The following is a 19,701-nucleotide window of genomic DNA, read 5'->3' as shown; positions in this document are numbered from 1 at the left end:
TTTTTAACGGTTTTTGGGTATTTTTTTTTTTTCTAAGGGGGAGGTGGCGGGGCCAAGGTGTATTTTTGGGGCGTGGGGTTTGGGTTTTGTGGGGGCAACGCGCTGCGGGGTGGAAAGGGAGGGGGTGCTGGGTAGGGGGCACTGCGCGGAGCGGGTCACCGGGCTGGGGACGGGGTCTGGGGTCACTGGGCTGGGGGCTGGGAGCTGAGCACCACCAACCCCATCACATCCCTCCGTCAGCATCTCTCAGGAGCCTGGGCAGGGGTCTTTGGGGTCCCCCCCAGCTCCAGTGCCCTCTCCCCCCGTGGCCGTGCTGCTCAGGGGTGCAGAAGCATCCATCAAGCTTCACATCTGCAGCCAGAGCAAATGGGGCTTTCCTTCTCTTCCCCAAAGCCACGCCGGGTTTGGGGGGGCTTTGCTCCCCAAGAGATGCTGTGTTCAGCAGCCGGGGGCAGGGCACGGCGGTCCCTTAGCCCTCATTGTCCCCAGGGACAGGAATTTCCAGGGCCCTGCTTGCCTAACCGGGGAATGCAAACATTTATCCTGGGCCGGCTCCAAGGAAATATCCGTGGTGAGGTGTAAATTCCCTTAAGCCCCTTAAAATAATTTAATGGGAGGATCGACCGGCCGGAGAGGAGCTGGGGGGGAGGCTGCGGTCAGGGGGTGACCGGCCCGGGGCAAAGGGTGGCAGTGGGGGAGCCCCGGGGGACCCCAAACACCCTGCTGCCAGCACCGGCGTGGGAGTTTGTCTTTGCTAGAAAGCAGGGCCAGCCCTGCCAAGGCTTTGTCAAGAGCAGCCTCCCGGGAAGGGCAGCGAGGTCACAGCTTTGGGGGAGGCTGGGAGCGATCCCCGTCCCACGGGGAAGGCAGGAACGGGACGTGCTGGGACAGGCTGGCTGCAAACCACCGTTGGGTGCACGGAGGAGCTGGGATGTGGGAAGGGGCACCCTGGGGGGCTGCATTTGGCACCCACCGGCAGCGGTTTGGGGTTTGGGGGCCGATGCTGGTGCAGGAGGGAGCAGCGGGGACGCTCACCGTGCTGGGGGCGAGCGGCCCTGGGGGCTGCTCGGGGCCAGCGTGGGGGGAAATGCGGCAGGCAGGGACACGCTGCTGATGGGAAGCAGCTGGGATTGCTCAATAAATCGGGGAAATGGGGCTGCCGAGCACTGAACCTCCGGGCTTTTCTAGGGACAAAAGGGACAGGGCATGCCCGTGGCAGGGGACAGCTGGCACAGGGAGCTCCCTGCACGAGGGAGCGGTGCCTCTGGGTGGAGGGGACCCCACAGCCAGGCTGTGGGGCAGTCGCTGCGGGTCCCTCTGTCATTTGGGTGGCATTTCCCCAAGGATTAGTGGCGCAGCCCTTCCCTAGAGCCTGTCCCGGAGCGCTACAGGGCGGTCTTCCCGCTCCACACAAACAACAGCAAAAAATAAAAGTGCCTTTTTGACCTCTCCACCCCCGGCTGGAGATTCCTGGCTCGGGCAGCGGGCTGCAGGGTGGGAGATGAAATCCTTCACAGCGCTCAGCCCCCGCCTGGGGAGCGCTCAGAGCCCCGAGCGCTGTGCTCCCGTGGCAGGGGGTGCTCGGGATGCGCCGCTCACCCCTCGCAGACGTGGCCGTGGGCGGTGTGAGGCGGCTCCTTGCCAAAACCAGAGAGGTTGCAAGAGCCAGAGAAAGCAGTCTTGACCCTCCCCTCCCACCTCCTGGGCTCGGGGTGCGTTTGGGATGGAGGGGCTGCAGCTCGGGGCCGGCACGTCGCTCACGTCCCGCAGCCGGCAGGGCTGCACACCCTGGGCACACGGAGCTGCTCGGGGCTGCACCCCCTCCCCGCTATTTCCCATCACGGGCAGAGCCTCCCACCCCTGTTCCATGCCCTAATTGCCCCTGTGGGGCTTTGGTAGCTTTCTATCATTCCCAGGGATTTGGGGCCGGGAGGAGGGCTGCACCCAGCCGCGGCTCCCCACACATCCCCAATCGCCTCCATGCGCACGGGAGGGCTGACCCGCTCCTGAACTGCTTTTTTTTTTTTTTTTTTTTTTTCCAAAACCAAACTAAAATAAGGGGCTGACCACGCGTGAACCTCCCTCCTCGGATGTTTTTCCTCCGGAGCCGGGCTGGAGCCAGCCCCCGCCTGCTGCAGCTGTTTGGCAGGGGGCTGAGGCTGGGGGCCAGCGGCGCTTCCAGCCCCCGTCCCCACCTCCCCGGGGGCCAGCAGCATCCTGCCCCTCACCGCTCGGGTGCGCAGCACAGCACCAGGTGCTTTTCGGCTGATCCCATCCAAACCCGTGTCCCCTGGCGGTGCTTGTTCCTTCTCCACGGCACCAGGGGTCCCCCCGTGCGCCCTGGCCACAGCCCGGGAGCCGGCGCGTGGCACTGGCACAGCGTCAGTCCCGGGGCAACCTCTGAACTTTTGTTCTAGGTGTGCAACGGGAGGGAAAAGCAAAACAAACTCTGATGGGAGAGGGGCTCGGCCAGGCAGGGGAGGGGATGAGGGTGGCCGCTGGGTGCTCCCCATCTCCCTCCGGCCCAAGGAGCCCCCGGCCATGCCCCCGGCTGGGATTTGTTCTTTCCCAAAGTGGAGAAATGAGGAGCCCACGGGGTGCGAGGACTCTGCTGTTTGTTGCACTGCAGCCAGCTCAGAGGGAGGTTTGGGAGCCCGTGGGCCTCTTTTTAGGGCTTCGGTGTGGGTCCTGTGCCAGCAGCTGCTGCAGGCAATGCCGCCTCAGCCCCCCTGGCCAAGATGTTTGGGGTCGGCTCCTGCTCTCCTCTGGAAATGCGTTACCAAACCTCTTACGGCTGCACAAACCCCATCCCCTTCCCTGCGACCTGCAGGGACAGGCTCAGAAGCTGGAGACAGCACAGGGGGGCTGCTGCCGGAGCCCCCCACGACCCTCCCGAGGAGCCCCCACCTCCTCGGCGCGGCTGGGCAGCGTTACGCAGGAGCCGTGCAGGCGATGTGGCTGCTGCTCTGCTCCTGGCAGCTCTCGTCACCGCTCGGAAGCGAGCTGAAAAATAACATCCTGCGTCAGCGCCTCGCCGCAAGCAGCCTCCACGTCCTTGGGGCCGGCAGCCTCCCCCCAGCACCTGCCCTGACCCCCCCTGGGCGCACACATCACGAGCCCCCGGCTCCCTTTGGGCAGCAGAAGGTTTTTTTCTCCTGCAAAACCCCAGGGAAAGGCTGCCCAACACCTCGGGCGCTGCTCCAAGCGAGGGCCCCGCGAGGATTTGCTTCTCTTGCTGGCTCTCAGGAGGAATTTCCAAGCGTGCAGCAGCCCCAGTCCAATTCCCCCCTTGTCACGCCTTAAAAATGTCTCGGCTCCCCCTCGCCCTCCCCTCCGTTGCCTCTTGTTTTGTTCCGAGTGGCTTCTTGCCTCCTTGCACAAAGCCTCCTTTTCACTGCCTTTCCTGGAAACCTCTGCCGTGCTTCCCAGAAAGCTCCCACCACAAAAGGCGACCTCACGCACACCCCCCAAGGAGAAAACGAGGTTCAGGGGAGCTGGAAACGGCCCCGGGAAGGGCTGGGGGAGCTGCTCAGGCTTTTCCTCGGCAGCGTTTCGCCCCCGGCCAGGCTTCCCTCGCCGCCCACAGCCTGGCGCGTGGTTTTGCCTCTTCCTCTCACGGTGCCGATTCCTGGAAGCTGCATCGGTGCCGCCGCTGCTGCGGATTTCCCTGGGGGCTGCCGAGGCTGCCGGCAGCCCGGGGGGGACGGGGAGCAAGGGGGAAGCAGAGCAGGGGCTGCTCGGACCCGGCGTCATCGCCTCCAGCCGCCGGCACCGCGTGTGCCAGCGAGGGAGGGAGAAGGGAGGAACAAAGGACAGGCAGCGCCGGGTGGAGGACAAATAAATCCGGGTGGAACCTCCAGGGCTGTGGCTCCGGAGGGGAGAGCTGAGTAAAAATGCTTTTCCAGGTAGGGTGAGGAATATGGGGGTGCCCCTACCCGGCACAGCCACATCCTACAGCTCCAGGGTGGCCGTCCCCGCTCCCCAGGGTCCCCATCCCCACACCGGGCTCCTTCCCCACCCCCAGCCCCATTTTCAGCCTTCAGCACCCAAGGGGCCGACTCTTCAGCTGTGCGATCAGGGTTTAACCCGCTTCCCCCCGCCGCCTTTCCCACATCCCAGCCTGATTCACCCCGTTGCTCACAGCCCCTCTGGTGTTGAGTCACCGGGACGCCGGTGCCGCGGGGCTCCTGCCACGTGCAGGGCTCCTGGCGAGCCGGGGTGGCTGCGGGGGCAGTGACGCAGGTCGCCCACGCCTGAGAAACGTGGCCACGGCCCCAAAATGTGCTCGGCACCGCCAGGAAGCCCCCCGGGTACCGGCAGCCCCTGCTGAGGATTCGTGCTGCGGGAGGCAGGGGGCCCCGCCGTGCGCCCCGACACCAAGCGCAGCCTGCACGGAGCTGCAGGACGCACGCGTGGAGCCAAGTCCTGTTTATTTTTGAGTAGTCTAAAAGATTTTCGGCCCTTCTCAGTGCCTGGGCACGAGCTCCTTTTGCTGCCTGTGCCACAGGGAGTGGGGCAGGCGAGGGGCACGTGGGCACAGGCTGCCCACACTCCTCAACCCCATGAGATGCGCAGGACCCAAGCGCCCCACAGGGTTTTCCTGTAGTTTCAGCAGATACCTGGGACGTGGAAAAGCTGCTGCCAGCTGCTGCTCTGCCCTGCAGCAGGGACGGGCTCCTTCACTGACTCTTTAGCAGAGTTTCTGGATGCGCAACCAGAAGCCGCATCCCTCCTCCTGCTTCCACTCCTCTTTTCCAAGCACCCCCAGAGCTGGGTCACCCAGGAGGGAGCAGCTCTGCCGGGCATTTAGGGCCGTTGCTGCCCACCTGCTGATCCCAGGGAGGGTCCCGATGGGGAAATAACACAGCTGCGAGGAGCCGGGGTCACCAGCAAAGGCGAGCTCGGCACCGTGGGACCATCCAGGCGTCACCTCCCCGTCCCCACAGCCCCCCAGCTCCGGGGCCACGGGCTCCCTGCTGCTCCCGGGGGGGGGCTCGGTGCCTTCAGCCCGGCTCCTGCCCCATCTCCTGGTGCCCAGCCCGGGCTCACACGATGCTGTTGCGCGTGGGGTGAGTCCGCACCCGATAGATGATGACGGCGGTGGCCGGGCAGAGCACCAGGGCCGTCATGACGAGGACGGTGGCCAGGATGATGAGGACGATGACCCAGATGTCCAAGATGTGCTTGGGGAGGGCGGTGGGGTCCGGGAGGTCCATCCTGCAAGAAGGGGGGGTGCCCCGAGCCGTAGGGCGCTCAGCACCCCGGGGAGATCGCCTCCAGCCTGGGCTCCTCGGAGAGCACAAAGCCAAAGCTCCTCTGGGAAGGCTGAGGGAGGATTTATGGCGCGCTCTGATGCGGCTGGATGAAAGCCAAAAAGAAAAAAAAGAAAAAAGTTCCCTGCTAATTGCTGCTGTAATTAGAGGAGCTGATGAAGGCAGGCGGCGTCCCACTGCTCCCCCCAGGCACTGCCCAGCCCCGCAGCGGGGTGCCCGGGCTCTGGGGGGGCAGTGCAGGTTCCCGGGGGGCAGCGGCTGCTTTGGGCACCCCAACGGGTCCCAACCCCCCCAGCACGGCACCCCCACACCTCCCGGCCCCTCCCGCGGCTCCCTACTGAGTCACACAGCCTAATTAGCACGGCTCGTTAATGGAATAAGGGCACAGAGGGCATCGGGGTGGTCTTGGGGTGCAAAGCACGTGTGGGGCTGAGCTCCCAGCACCAGCACCCGTCCACCACAGCCCCAGCACCCAGTGCCACCACCAGCACCACCAGCACCCATCCCAGTACCATCATCACCCAGCCCAGCCCCAGCACCCTTCCCAGTACCATCCATCCCAGTCCCAGCACCCATTCCAGCACCCATCCATCTTATCCCAGAACCCATCCATCCCATCCCAGCCCCATCCATCCTATCCCAGTACCACCCACCCCAGCCCCAGCACCCATCCATCCTATCCCAGTCCCATCCATCCCAGTCCCATCCACCCCATCCCAGCACCCATCCCAGTCCCAGCACCCACCCCAACCCCATCCATCCCATCCCAGCACCCATCCCAACCCCATTCCAGCACCATCCCAGCACCCATCTCAGCCCCATCTATCCCATCCCAGCCCCATCCCAGTCCCAGCACCATCCCAACCCCATCCACCCCACCCCGACCCCCTTGGGGTGCTTCCCCCCCCCACAGACAGGGAGAACCCCCCCGGACCCTCCCTCTCCGTGCCGGGGGTGCCCCGGGGGCCACGCGTTTTGGGGCTGGGGCCAGCAGCACCGGGCAGCCCCGAGACCCCGTGGGGACGATCCCCGAAGCCCCCCCCCCCGGTGCCCGACCCTCACCTGCGGCGGGGAGCGATCGCGTCCCCGTCCTGCCCCGATCCCACAACCCGGTCCCGGGGCGGCTGCAGGGGGAGGGACGGGGCGGGGAGGGGAAGGGAAAGGGGAAGGGATGGGGCCGGGCGAGGGAGGGCAGGGCTGGGAGGAGAGGAGGGGAAGGGGGAGCACGGGGGGGGCCGGGGGAAACCGGGACAAGGGGGGGGGAAACGAGGGGCTGGGGTCGGGAATGGGCACGGGGGGGGTGTGGGGATGGATAGGGGATGGACACAGGGACAGATAGGGGGACAGACACGGGGACAGACGTGGGGACAGGTATGGGGATGGACACAGGGACAGACACAGGGACAGGTATGGGGACAGACAGAAGGACAGATGTAGGGACAGGTATGGGGACGGACACAGGGACAGACGTGGGGATAGATACAGGGACAGATATGGGGACAAACACAAGGATAGACACAGGGACAGATGTGGGGACAGCTATGGGGACAAACAGAAGGACAGATACGGGGACAGACGTAGGGACAGGTGTGGGGATAGATATGGGGAGACACACGGGGACAGATATGGGGACAAACACAAGGCTAGACAGAGGGACAGACGTGGGGACAGATATAGGGACAGACACGAGGTCAGATGTGGGGACAAACAGAAGGACAGATATGGGGACAGACGTAGGGACAGGTATGGGGACAGGTGTGGGGACAGACGCGGGTACAACTGTAGGGCCAAGCACGGTACCAGCAGCAGGAGAGGCCCACGAGCACTCGGCAGCGGGGCAGGAGGGCACGGAGCCTGCCTGGGGCTGGCTGCTGCCGTCAGATGACGCTGCCCGGGGTTATCAGCACGCAGAGGAAGCCTCGCCGCTTCCCTCCGGGGCTGCACCCAGAGACAGGGGCTGGGGACGGGGCTGGGGGGGGGCACACGCTGCAGGACACCCCATGGGAAGCCTCGGTGGCATTGCCAGGACCCGAGTCCTGATGCACCTTGTGCCCTCTGAGCACTCTGTGGGGGGGTTTTGGTGGATCCCACGGCACGGGGCTGCTGCTGGGTCGCTTGGTGTGGTTTGGTTTGGGCACTGCTGCGCCCCACAGCACCCACAGGGTAGGTGGGGACCCTGCTGTCAGGGTGTGCCCTGTGCCACCACGTCCTGCTCGGGCAGGCGCACGCCTGACAGCACTGCACGGCCACTGCAACGCTGCGGGGGGCACGCAGGTGATGCACGGCCACTGCACGCTGCACAGAGCCTTGCATAAACCATTGGACACTGCACAAACCCTTGCCTAACTCATTGTGCATTGCACAGACCCTTGCACAGACCCTTGCATGCTGCATAAATCTGTGCAGTCCCTTGCACGCTGCACAGACTCTTGCCTAAATCACTGTGCATTGCACAGACCCTTGCATAAACCCTTGCACACTGCATAAAGCCGTGCACAGACCATTGCACACTGCATATACCCTTGCACAAACCCTTGCACATTGCTCAAACCGTTGCATAAACCATTGCACGCTGCTCAGACCCTTGCACAAACCCTTGCACACTGCATAAACGCATGCACAGCCCCTTGCACGCTGCACAGACTCTTGCATAAACCATTGTGCATTGCACAGAGCCTTGCACAAACCCTTGCATTTTGCATAAATCTGTGCACACTGCACAAACTCGTGCATAAACCATTGCACACTGCACAGACCCTTGCCTAAACCATTGTGCATTGCACAACCCCTTGCACACCCCTTGCACACCCCCCCACTCCCCCGCGGCACCGCAGGGGTTAACCCCACTGATCACGTGGCCTCCACCCCCCCCCAGAAGGGGGCGGGGCGATGACGTGTCCCTCCCGCGCGCTGCGCGGTGACGTCAGCGCGGCGGCGCGGCGGCGGCCGCAGCTCCCCCGGCAAGATGGCGTCGCTGCTGCAGTCGGAGCGGGTGCTGTACCTGGTGCGCGGCGAGAAGGAGCTGCGGGCGCCGCTGCCGCTGCTCTACTTCTGCCGCTACTGCAGCGAGCTCCGCTCCCTCGAGTGCGTCTCGCACGAGGTAACGCCGGCCCGGCCGCGCCGCTGCCTTCCCATTGGCCGCCTCGCCTGTCGATCTTTCGTATCCCGCCCTGCTATTGGCTGGTGGAGGGGCTCGGGGGGCGGGCGTAGAGAGAGGAGCGGTGGGTGTGGGAGGGGGAGGGGCGCGGCACGTGGATTGGCTGAGCGGTGCTGTCAGTCAGCGCGGGGAGGGCTGTGATTGGTGGAGACGGGCTGGGGGGGCGGGAGTTGTGAGGGGGGTCGGTGTGTGAGGGGCGTTGGGGGGTGACAGGGCGGGGGGAGGGCGAGAGGAGGGGAGGCCTCGCCGCCTGCTCCTGGCTCATTGCCACAGCGTTAATTAATTATAATTAAATGAGCCTAGGGCAGGGGGGAGGCGCTTGTGGAACGTGTGGGGTTTGGCCCGGTGGGTGACCAAGGAAAATAAAAGGAAAAATAAAGAAAAAAGTGGTTTATTGAAGCTTTCTGTCACAATAACGGCACAAATTAAGGGGTCGCGCCTCACGGAGCCCCCACGGGCAGCCCCGGGGGCTGAGGAGGGCCCCTTCGTGTCTGGTCTGAGCCCCTCACCTTGAGGAGCCCCCCCTCGTAGGGATTAATTAAACAGTAATTTGGGCTGAGGGCAGTGGGGTCAGTTTGGGCTGGGAGGGGCCGATCCGAGCCAAACCCCACAAATATCCCCGAACCCAGAGCCTCACGGGGCGCCTGGGCCTGTCCCTGTGCTGTTCCGCAGGTGGACTCGCACTACTGCCCCAGCTGCCTGGAAAACATGCCCTCGGCCGAAGCCAAGCTGAAGAAGAACAGGTAAGGGCAGCTCCTCCGCTCCCCTCGGCCACGTGCACCTGAAGCTCTCCTCAGAAATCACATCACTCATTTTGTTTTAGTCCGTTAGGGGACAAAGCGTCTCCCCACCATGTGCCACGTACCCTTGGTGTCATCCTTTTTTTGGTGACCTGCTCTCAAACCACAAAGAGCAGTGTTCCTTCTATCACCCAGACATTTCTCATTGCTGCCATTGACCCTAATCTCCTCCATTCCTCTAGTGCTGCTGCATTAGATAGGAACATTTATTATTTTAATCATGTTTTGCTCATTGAAAGCATTCTCCTGTGCCTGTGGGCTGCGTTTGGGCCTCGTCAGCTCCCTCTCACACATAGGCTTTCCTCTTTTCCAGGTGTGCCAACTGCTTTGACTGCCCCTGCTGCATGCACACCCTTTCTACCCGGGCCACCAGTATTCCTGCTCCGCTCCCCGATGACCCGGCCAAAACTACGATGAAGAAAGCCTATTACCTGGCCTGCGGGTTTTGCCGCTGGACTTCCCGGGATGTGGGCATGGCAGATAAGTCTGTTGGTAAGTGGCAGGCAAAGGCACGAGGCTAACAGCAGGAGTCCGGCGTCTTTCGGAAGTTAAAAGATAATCAAAGGTGGTTTCTGGCTGGATGGTGGGTGTAATGTTTGTCTAGGTTTTGAGTCACGGTTGGGGAATTCACAGGAAAATGATTTGTCTCTGAAGTCGTGGCTGCAGAGCTGAGTGCATGTAACATCTGGCCTGCTGCCAGGCTCGTGTTACCTGCCTCGTGAGGAAGCTGTAAAACACGGGGCTCTGACAGTCAGTGGGCTCTGCCCCTTCTGGAGAGCTTGCTCGTTCGCCTTCAGAGTCTTTGAAGTTGCTCAGTCTAACAGCATAGAAACCTAGTTTATTTTCTGTCACTTTTGTTTACTCAGGCTTATTTCAGAGGTGCTAGTCTTTGCACTTGTTTTTTTTTTCTCTTAATGACAGCACTGGAACAAAGCTTTTATCTATTTCTTGACGTGTAAGGCATGCAGAAAGCGTCTGTCTGGCTCCAGGAGCGAGGCTGAGTAGACCAAGCAGGTCCTCTTTGATTTCTGGTGTTCCTGTGACTGTAGACTTGGAGCTGAAGATGCAGGGACACTGGCAGCTAGAAATAAGAGAGTGTTCTTGTAAACTTAATTGCATGCTGCTGCGGGCTGTGCTGAGCATCTGTCAAGCAGCAGTTGTTTAAAAACACAGTATAAAAGCTGGGCAAGTGACTTCAACCCAAACCTGCCTGGGAAAAGCTTTCAGACGTAGATAGTTATGCAGGTATGAGCTTGAAGATCTGTAATGGTAAGCGTAGTGAGCATAGGGCAAGCCATGTTTCAAGAGTATTGGTGATTTCTGTGTAGAATCAAGAAACCTTCTCCTAAGGAGTTTGTTCTTTCTCTTTCTCACACAGCTAGTGGCGGCTGGCAGGAACCAGAGAATCCCCACACGCAGAGGGTGAGTGAAGGAGAAGGCCGTGCTTAGGCTGAGGTAGCATCAGGTAGAAAGAGCTGTTAGAGGTGCTGAGCCCTCTCGATTGCTTTTTCTGCACCTATGTAATTCTTCAGATGCCAGGTCCAGCTCATGATCTCTATCTTGACTGAATTCAGTGGAAGGGAGGCCTCTGAGAGGCTCTTCCATGGATGCCACGGTGTGAAATCCAAGTTCAGAAGACACCTGGTTGCAAACATCACGTCTAGCGGCGCTGTTAAAATGAAACTAATGAGCATGTTGTGTCTGTGTGTCTTGGGGAACTGGGGAAACGTGGGGAAGGCTGCTAGCTAAGGGAGAGTGCTGCTAGCCTGTGACAGAGCACATCAGATTTTGCTTCACTGGTCTCCATTTAAAACTCTTACTGCAGTCAAGTTCAAAAACATGCAGATTGCTCTGGAAGAAGAAAAGGTTTGAATCTAAAAGGGGCTTATGCCCAGTTACTACCATGCAGTGTGCTTGGTGGGCTTTCTTCATGTGAACAGAACTTATTTTCCAAGCAACAGTGCTTAGAGGATCTGGGAAACAGAACCGCACCTCTGTGACCTTTCCTTGCCACCAGTCAGGGCTCTGCACTAAACATAAATCAGCCTCTGGGTGGGGAGGTGCTGATTGCAGCACTAACCCAAACTGCTGAGGCACAGAATTAAGACACAGAAATATTAAGACACGCCGGCTCCTGCAGCTGGTCTGGCGTTTGTTCTCCTTTCACTGTGTATCTGTTCCTCCTCACCCCTGCAGATTAACAAGCTGGTGGAGTACTACCAGCAGCTGGCTCAGAAGGAGAAGATCGAGCGGGACCGCAAGAAGCTGGTGCGACGCCGAAACTACATGCCGCTGGCCTTCTCGGTGAGCTGTGAGCACCGTGCTGCCAGCGCAGGAGCAGCGATGTGCAGCAGCAGCAGCTTGGAAACTTAGCCGAGTGGTAGCATGATAGGGCTGCTCTGCTTTTTTATTTGTTCCTAACTGGGATCATTAAGAAAATGCACTAGGGCACTTGGGTTTCTTTGGGGACGAGCAGTTTTGCCCGCGTTGTGTATTGCCTTGCCTCACTCTCTGATAGTCCTCTCTGATAGTGCCAGAAGGGTTTGTAGCTGCCAGCTGAAGGAACACCTTATCCAGCAGTGAAATGCAGCACAACTGCACTCATGATACCAGTGGTAGCTCTCAGGACAGTTTCATACCACTGCTCGGTAACAGATCAGAATTATCCTGCGCTTTGCTGCGTGAAATCTCATCTGAACTGAACTTTAACACTCGATTATGGCCTGAATAACTTGTTTATTGTACCTGCCAGATAAATGCTTACTTTGTTCAGCTAGGTACTGCGTATGCTTGCTACTTCTCAATTAACTGTGCCTGCTCTGTGCCCTTGCTTGTGTCTTATGGCTGCATTTTTTGTCTCCGTTGCTACCTGCTGCTATTTTGGGGGCTCTCCACAGCAACACACTATACACGTAGTGGTAAGTCTCTTCCCGGTTTCTGCTGCTGTTAAAGCTCTCACGGTACCAACTGAAGGGCAGTAACGTGTCCTGCTCGTCACCTGTCCTCAGGGCCTCTGACTTGGACGTGCCTAGAACAAAGGCACCCGAGGGCTAGCTAGTTAGAGGGTAACGTGTTGCAAAAAATACTGCTTATTAGCTTAGAAGCAGGCAGTGCCTTTGGGTAAGTAGCATGTGGTTTAAAAACATTCCTTCACAAAGCCTGGCCAAGACACAGACATCTTACCTGCCGGAGGGAAACGGCACTGACATCAGTCTCCTGATCCTTGAAGAATCACCAGGGCTGACGCTCACATTTCTCATTTGGTGAGAATTGGATTTTCAGCTCTGCCCGGAAGGAAGATTGCTTCCTAACGTCTTGTGTGCTTCTCAGCTGTAGGAAGCTGGGGGGTAGCTCAGCTGTTCCTGCCAAGCCGTGGTGCCTTGCGAGAGAGTCAGAGTAACTAAGTTAGAGCAGCAAGGCTCAGAGGAAGCTGAAGGCTCCAGCTGCTTCTAGGAGCACTGCAGAGCATCTCAGATGGACACATAATCGTGTTTACCCAGTTCTTAGGCAGTTGAACTCTCATTTTGCACTACTTGTTCAGTACAGAGAACACGTCAGTATTGCAGGCTGGTGGTTAAGGGAAGGAACAATTTTATAAGCAGTACACACACACCTGCCTCTTCCAGTCTGCAGCGTAGTGGTAATTGTTTTCTCCTTACTAACAGCTTGAGCAGGAAAAATAATCTTGAGAGGCCTTGAATACCTTTCCCTTTTTGCTTTAATTTGCTTGTTTCCCTATGCTTGTCATGCAGTTTTAAAGGGTGAGTTTGCAGGAGGTCTTTTTTGTCCTGGCAGGAAGCAGGACAGAAGCTTTTTTCTGACTGCACCTTTTTCCCTGCAGGACAAATACGGCCTGGGAACCAGGCTTCAACGCCAGAGGCCCGGCGCCCCGATCAGTGCTCTCGCTGGACTCTCGTGAGTTCCTGGGCTGGGGTTATCTCTGTGGGAAGGACAGGAGGTGTAGGGGAGGAGGTGTTCTCTCTGACCACATTTTCCCTTACTTTGTATCAGTCTGAAAGAAGGCGAAGACCAAAAGGAGATCAAGATTGAGCCAGCTGATGCAGTGGAAGAAGTGGAACCTCTTCCTGAGGATTACTACACCAGACCAATCAACCTGACAGAGGGTAATGCCTTAATGGCCTGGCACTTCTGCCATTCCCTTCTATAACGTGGGTAGTGCTTGGAGACTTGCCAGTAGAATTCCTATTGCTCTGAGGCTTTAGTAATTTTTACATTGTTGTTGAAATGGTGTGATTTTTTTTTTTGACCTTTTAAATGGTAATTTTGATTGCAGCTCAGCTTTGTATTATGTGTGAAAAGCTCACAGCCAAAACCAGCAGGCCTCTTTACTATTGTTTCCTCTTTTTTTTTTGGTTTTGGTTCCTCTGCATGCGAAATGTCAAGATTTGGATGGAGGAAAGGGCTGACATTCTTTTTCAAATAGTAGCAGGAAATAAGGAAGTGGTTGTGCTGCTGGGGAGTTGGCACTTTAATTGGCCTGTTCAGTAACAATTGTGCATTATTTTGACATCAGCTTGGAACAGCTTGCGGACGCTTTAGCTGGCTCGTGATTTAATCAGCAAATATTGTAAATCGGCCCAGAAAACTGGGGGGTGAATGGGACAAAACAGCGGGTACAGGAAGCGATGTGGACTTCCTGCTGAGGTGGCTTTAAGCAGGTCAGATGTCCTCAGTAGTTCTGTGGGACCACAAAGTCCACCAACATCAGTTCATGAGGGCTTTTTGGAACGGGGCAGAGCATCTTTGTGGTAAAACTCCGTCAGAGTTGTGAAAATACGATGCTGGTGGAGAAAACAACTCACAGTGGTTCCCTGGCAGGGGGGCAGCCAGGTGGCTCGCTGCCTGTTAGGTGCTGGGATATTCACCGGGAGCCTGTTTTGGGGGAGAAACCCTCGGGGAGTTTGGCCACTGTGGTTCCTTGCCTTTGGAACTATGCAGTCACTAATTCTCTGCATGAGTCTGAATTATGCAAAATCCTTACGGAGAAGCTGGATGTTCTGCTTGTGCAGTGCCCTGCTGTGACAGTAACAAAGCTATGAGATCTGATTTGCCCTTTGCAAAAGCATGGTTTGTTTTCTAGATGTCAATAAAATACTCTTGCCATCTCAGCTGAGCTTCAAAAACAGATCACAGTTTCTTGTTCCTCCTGGCTTGGCACTTGTATTGTACAAATGTTACCATGCCCAGTCAGGGCAGCCCTTTTTACCCCTCTTACCCTTGTGTTCATTCACTGCCAGGAACAGTGACACTTACCAGTGGCTTCTGCATTAGTGGGTGCAGGTGAAATTAAATTCTGCACAGCGCACTGCATGCTTGCACAGCACATATTTACAGTCTAGCTTGAGTTCCAGCCTGGGTAAGCCTGGGTAAGACATAAACTTGGTTTATTTTCTCTTGTGTACCCAGTGACGACCCTGCATCAGCGTTTGCTGCAGCCCGATTTCCAGCCGATCTGTGCTTCCCAGCTCTACCCACGTCACAAGCATCTCCTGATCAAACGCTCGCTGCGCTGCCGGGTAGGTGGCTAAATACGAAACAGCACTTGTAGGCTCACAGAAATTGGGATGTGGGGAAATGGGCTCTGTATTTCTCTTTAGAAGAAGCTGCTCAGATGCTTCTTGTTGTTGTAAGTTCTCTAGAACGTTCTCTCGGTGCTGTTATCAGTTACAAGGGAAACTGTCACATCTCTGATGTGACTACAAATGTGAAGGGGTAGCCACACTGTCAAAGACACACAAAGACACAAAGGTGAATTTGCAGAAGTGTCTGTGCACTGTGCCTAGCAGAGGACTTACAGAAAACAGCCAGTACACTTGGCATTACAAAATTCTGCTATTATTAAAGACAAAAATCAAGTCAGTAAACAACATATTAGTGATAGGCACCGTAGAGTGGTGAAACTGCCCCTGGAATGAAGGCAGAAAGAGTGGAAAAGCAGAGAGCTGCGAAGACAAGCAAGAATTAAATCCAAGTTCTGCCTTTGACTTGCTACATCATCTTCAGAAAGCTGCTTGCTTTCTCAGCGAAATGGGGATATTGATCTAGTTCCCAGGCTAATAGAGCAGTATTCTTCTAAGTATTTAAGATGCAAAGTGCTTTGCAAATGCAGATTATTTTCTCAGAAATAATAACGTCAGGCTGGGCCTGTATTGGAAGAGTAGTCTGTGAGCAGATCAGTTTTGGGTTGCAGCTGTTGGCTATTTAATGGATTCTGGAGTATAAGTCAAATGGCTGCAGTTACTTGTGCCTTCTTCCTGCTGCATTCAGTGTCTTGAGTATTTTTTATCCTGGTTCTGAATCTCGTGTTTCTGAGGTTGCACTAGCTTTGCTGGAATGACGTTTTCAAAAATATCAATAACCTGACACTGGTCTGACTGCGTGCACCCCAAGATAGCTGTTACGTGTGCTGTGCTAGAGGGGTAGTGCTGTGGCTGGTGGCACTGTGCCTGCAGCTCTGATTCATCAGTTTGTGACTGCATGCTGTTTTCTGGTGTTTACTAAAATATCTTTGCTTCTAGAAATGTGAGCATAACCTGAGCAAACCAGAGTTCAATCCAACATCTATCAAGTTCAAGATCCAGCTGGTTGCTGTGTAAGTAAGATGCAGGGGCTGGGGGTAACAACTGCCTACCAACGCTTAGTTAAAGCCTTGTATTTCCATTTCTTTTGTGCTTTTGATTTGACCTCTTTTATGATTGATTGTGACATTTCTTACAATGATGTAATCGCCTTTTGTATTTATTTGGGTAAATTTTCAGTAAGATTGCTTCATAATCTGCTGAAAACTTCAGTTTGAAAGAAGGGATGGTGTGCTGTTCCAGCCCCATGTCACAGCAGGAGTTAAAAGGATTAGCCTTATATAGCAAAAGGGCACTTTATTTATCTGTTTGATGTAAGCTCAACTCTTGTAGTGTAGAACATGTCTTGCTGGGTGCCTGTGACTACACACTTAGGTTGCAGACAGTGCACAGTTCCTTGTGCCCATTTGCTTTGTTCTCCTTGCAGGAACTATATCCCTGAAGTGAGGATCATGTCCATTCCCAACCTGCGCTACATGAAGGTCAGTGCTTTTTTTTTTTTTCCAGAAACGTTTTATGGTGAGTCACAGCTGAGAGGTGTGCACGTGGGATCTTTTGGGGAGCTTGCACGGTGTGATGAATGTTTCCTGAAGGCTCCGCTCGTTGCAGAGAGGGCACAGGGTTTAAGGGAGTGGTCAGAATAACGCTGTGTGTACTTGTCACTCTGCATGAGTAGATCACAGTGTGCTGTGATGTCTGGCATTGCAAGTACATGATTATAGCTGATGAATAAACTTTGGACTCTGGGCTAGAGTCCAAAGACATGCATTTCTGCTATTAAAAAGAGTGCTGAGTGACATTGCCACCTTTTGTACAGAACGGGGCTCTTTGCTTTCAGTCCTTTGAGTACCTGAGACAATTTTGAAGGTGTAAATCAGTCACAGGATGTGGAGGTGCTCACAGTAAAGATGACTTTTAGAATAATTACTTCTTGACCTGGGATTCTGGAATCTTTTCCAGGAAAGCCAAGTTCTTCTGACTTTGACCAATCCGGTGGAGAACATCACACACGTCACGCTGCTGGAGTGTGAGGAGGGAGACCCTGACAACATCAACAGCACTGCCAAGGTACTGTGCCCTCCTGATTTTATTCCTTGGAGGCTTAAATGACCATCACCAGTGTAAGCGTCAGCTCATAATGCATTTTAAAATGGTGTCTGCTCACTGAGATCCAGAGCCCAAGGGAGAAATGCACAACTTCTAGGCAGAGTGGTAACTGGGCACTGTTAGAGAGGAAAGCCAAGGATGAATCACTTCTGTTAAGCCATAGTAAGGCAGACCTCAGAAGGGGAGTGCTCTGCCCTGCTCGTAGTGTAGGTGGTGAGTACTAAAAGGCTGCTTCTCTTTGTGTCATTTCAGGTGGCAGTTCCTCCCAAGGAGCTAATTCTGGCTGGCAAAGATGCTGCAGCAGAGTATGATGAGCTGGCAGAGCCTCAAGACTTCCAGGATGACCCTGAGTGAGTGCGGTCTGTTCTGTGGGCATCCTGCCCCTTAAATACTTGGCACTTGAACCAAGTAATTTGCTCTCAACCTCTCGTCAGTACTTCTTGTTACACTGACCACATATTTCAGTCAGAGATTAGCAGTGCAAATCTTTTTTCTGTTTGTGGTTTGGACTCTTCAGGAGATGTTTGATCTAAGGCAAGGGTTGGGTTACAGGTGCTGGTACTGATTCTCTCTGGGAATACTTTGAAATCCTCTCCTTTGTAAGCAGAGGGTTCACAGGAGTGCCCAGAATTATGCAGTAGGGGTGCAACAGAGGTACCTCCAGGCCTCAGAGTGGAATATGCTCTGCAGGCTCTTACAGAGCAACTGGAGCTAAAATATTACGGCCTCTCCCTGTTGCACAACGGGGTCTGTAACTCCTATGGCCAAAGCAGGCCTGTTCTGTGTGGTGGGTTTGTCAGCTGCCAGCATGAAGGGGGTACCACATCCTGCTCACGGGGCAGGAGGGGCTGCTGTCTCCTGGAAGAAGAGCAGCAGGGAGCAAGCTACACACCAGGAGAATTGTTCTGGCAGGGCATGTGCAGCCTGCGGGCTGTAAACTGAGCATCCCTCTGACACGGCACCAGAATGAGCCTCTCAGAACAATTGTTGGAGAACTCGGCTGACCCAGTTCTTTTGTTTTCTGCCTTGCAGCATTATTGCCTTCAGAAAAGCCAATAAGGTAGGAGTTTTCATCAAGGTCACCCCACAGAAAGAGGAGGGCGAAGTGACCGTGAGCTTTAAGATGAAGCACGAGTTCAAAAACCTGGCTGCTCCCATCCGGCCCAGCGAGGAAGGCGACCAAATCTCCGAGGTCATCTGGCTCACCCACCACGTCGAGCTCAGCCTCGGCCCAGTGCTCCCCTAAAAGCTCCTGAATTGTGTCCCAGTGGCTGGCCGCAGGACGGACTGTCGGTGAACGAGTGCGCCCTGGTGAAACCTTCTGTCAGCTCCTCTGCTGTGTGGGTGTGCGCCACGCACCCCAGCCAGGCCACGAGGAGGAGGCTGCGGGGTGGGGGTGCTGTGCTTCGGGATGGTTTGTTCTCCTCTTATCGTAGTGCCCACTAACGCTCTGCTTCCCTACACTGCCACAGGCTAGTTTAACTTGCAGCACGTGTGTCAGCACGCAGATCGAGCTAGCTTTCTCCAGGTTTGCACTACTCCTGGCTGAATTTGGCTGTGTCAACAAAAAAAAAAGAACCTGTATTGTTTTTTTTTTTCAGCCTGCAAACCTAATGTTACGTACCTGATAGTGAATGTCTCATCTCACACAGAATTACGCCCTTCTCGAACAAGTATTTTAGGAGGTGGCAAGGTCTGCTGCGTTCTGGCAGGTCTGTTGCCAGCAGCATGCTGCTTTCTTCTCTTTTTTCTGCTTCCTTGTAGGATACCTCAAGTAACCGTGGAGCACTCGGACACGAAACCCTTTTATTTTCGTGAAAAGCCCCTGGCACATGTAGCTTCCTTAGCCGGGGTGCTGCGTCTTTTCACAAAGGAGATGGTCGGTTTGCCCTTAAACTCCCAGTGTAGTGTACTGTAGTGTTCGTGGATTTGAGTGGTGACCAACTGCGCTGTGAGCCCGTTGTGTTGCGAGCTGGCTGTGGTAGCATGATAGATTATTACGAGCTGGGAAAGCAGATCCTGCTGCCTTGCTTTGCGGAGGCAGCAGCGGTCCTGAGAGGCTGCCTGGCAGTCTTGGTATTAATAGATGTGTGTTAAAAGATAGCAAGTGAAGAGTACTTAAACGTGGAGAGTTCAAGTTAGGTCCAGGATACAAAAAGGAGCTGCAGAGGTTGGCCAGGTTGGTGCTTTGTCTTTTTTTCCAGTTGTGGGAGGGGAGTGGAGGAGGAAGGAGCGTTGTGCTGTCAGTAGTGCACCCTGTACCCTTGGGGACAGATCTCTGCGGTGTGACCTGGCCGCAGTCCCTGCTGCGAGCAGTGATCACGGGCAGGGCCTCCAGGAGCAGATCCCTCCTCAGGAGCCTCCTTTTCACTCCCATTTTCACTCTTGGCCTTCACGGCCCCTTCCCATGGCCTTGCTGTGGTGGTGGTGGGCGCCAGGCCCCCTGCCAGCCCCCTGCAGCTCAATTCCTCAAAAGACGCTCATGTGGGGCTCTGCCAGCCGGGACTCCCTGCCTGTACCCACACTAATTAACCACTGCCCCCAAAACACCCCAAAATTGCCTCCTGGGGCTGTGTGGGGGCTGTGTGTCCGTCTGTCTGTCCCTGTGTGAGCGCCCCCCTGCCCTCCTGCTTGACTGCTGTAGTAATAAAGCCGCCTGCCTCTCGGCCTCCCGTGCTGTCCGTCGCAAATAACACTAATTATCGTTAAAATAAAGGAATAAATGCATAAAAATGGCAGCGCCCCCCCCACTTCCACATTGGTTT

General features: G+C 55.9%; 2 protein-coding genes across 3 annotated transcripts; one reads left to right on the top strand and one right to left on the bottom strand.

The window, feature by feature from the left end:
- Positions 1-4,413: 4,413 nt before the first annotated feature.
- On the bottom strand, positions 4,414-6,490 carry SMIM3 (small integral membrane protein 3). The gene is made up of 2 exons (XM_038186459.2): positions 6,336-6,490; positions 4,414-5,358 (listed from the first exon to the last, which is right to left on the bottom strand). The coding sequence occupies exon 2, from the start codon at positions 5,214-5,216 to the stop codon at positions 5,046-5,048; it is 171 nt and encodes a 56-aa protein (XP_038042387.1). The 5' UTR covers positions 5,217-5,358; positions 6,336-6,490; the 3' UTR covers positions 4,414-5,045.
- A 1,677-nt stretch (positions 6,491-8,167) lies between these two features.
- DCTN4 (dynactin subunit 4) lies at positions 8,168-19,671 on the top strand. Of its 2 annotated transcripts, XM_027468390.3 has the most exons (14): positions 8,168-8,373; positions 9,103-9,173; positions 9,544-9,722; positions 10,609-10,652; positions 11,427-11,534; positions 12,128-12,148; positions 13,072-13,145; positions 13,242-13,354; positions 14,658-14,767; positions 15,770-15,843; positions 16,257-16,311; positions 16,790-16,897; positions 17,189-17,286; positions 17,969-19,671. In XM_027468390.3, exons 1-14 carry the CDS (start codon positions 8,239-8,241, stop codon positions 18,180-18,182), a joined length of 1,404 nt encoding a protein of 467 aa, XP_027324191.1. In that variant the 5' UTR covers positions 8,168-8,238; the 3' UTR covers positions 18,183-19,671. The 2 variants fall into 2 exon arrangements, with proteins under 2 accessions (XP_027324191.1, XP_027324193.1); XM_027468392.3 differs by lacking the exon at positions 12,128-12,148 and having other exon boundaries at positions 8,169-8,373.
- The last annotated feature ends 30 nt before the right edge of the window (positions 19,672-19,701 follow it).

Source organism: Anas platyrhynchos, chromosome 14 (genome assembly GCF_047663525.1).
Source record: "Anas platyrhynchos isolate ZD024472 breed Pekin duck chromosome 14, IASCAAS_PekinDuck_T2T, whole genome shotgun sequence".
Classification (NCBI taxonomy): domain Eukaryota; kingdom Metazoa; phylum Chordata; class Aves; order Anseriformes; family Anatidae; genus Anas; species Anas platyrhynchos.
Note: the sequence above shows the minus strand (reverse complement) of the source record. Positions and strands in the feature narration are given on the sequence as shown.

What these genes read in the sequence shown, in the direction of transcription:
- DCTN4 (XM_027468390.3), top strand. Translation starts at nt 8,239, where the DNA reads ATGGCGTCGCTGCTGCAGTCGGAGCGGGTGCTGTACCTGGTGCGCGGC. An exon ending in AACGCTCGCTGCGCTGCCGG is followed by an intron (nt 14,768 to 15,769) that starts GTAGGTGGCTAA and finishes CTTTGCTTCTAG; the next exon opens with AAATGTGAGCATAACCTGAG. An exon ending in GACTTCCAGGATGACCCTGA is followed by an intron (nt 17,287 to 17,968) that starts GTGAGTGCGGTC and finishes TCTGCCTTGCAG; the next exon opens with CATTATTGCCTTCAGAAAAG.
- SMIM3 (XM_038186459.2), bottom strand. Translation starts at nt 5,216, where the DNA reads ATGGACCTCCCGGACCCCACCGCCCTCCCCAAGCACATCTTGGACATC.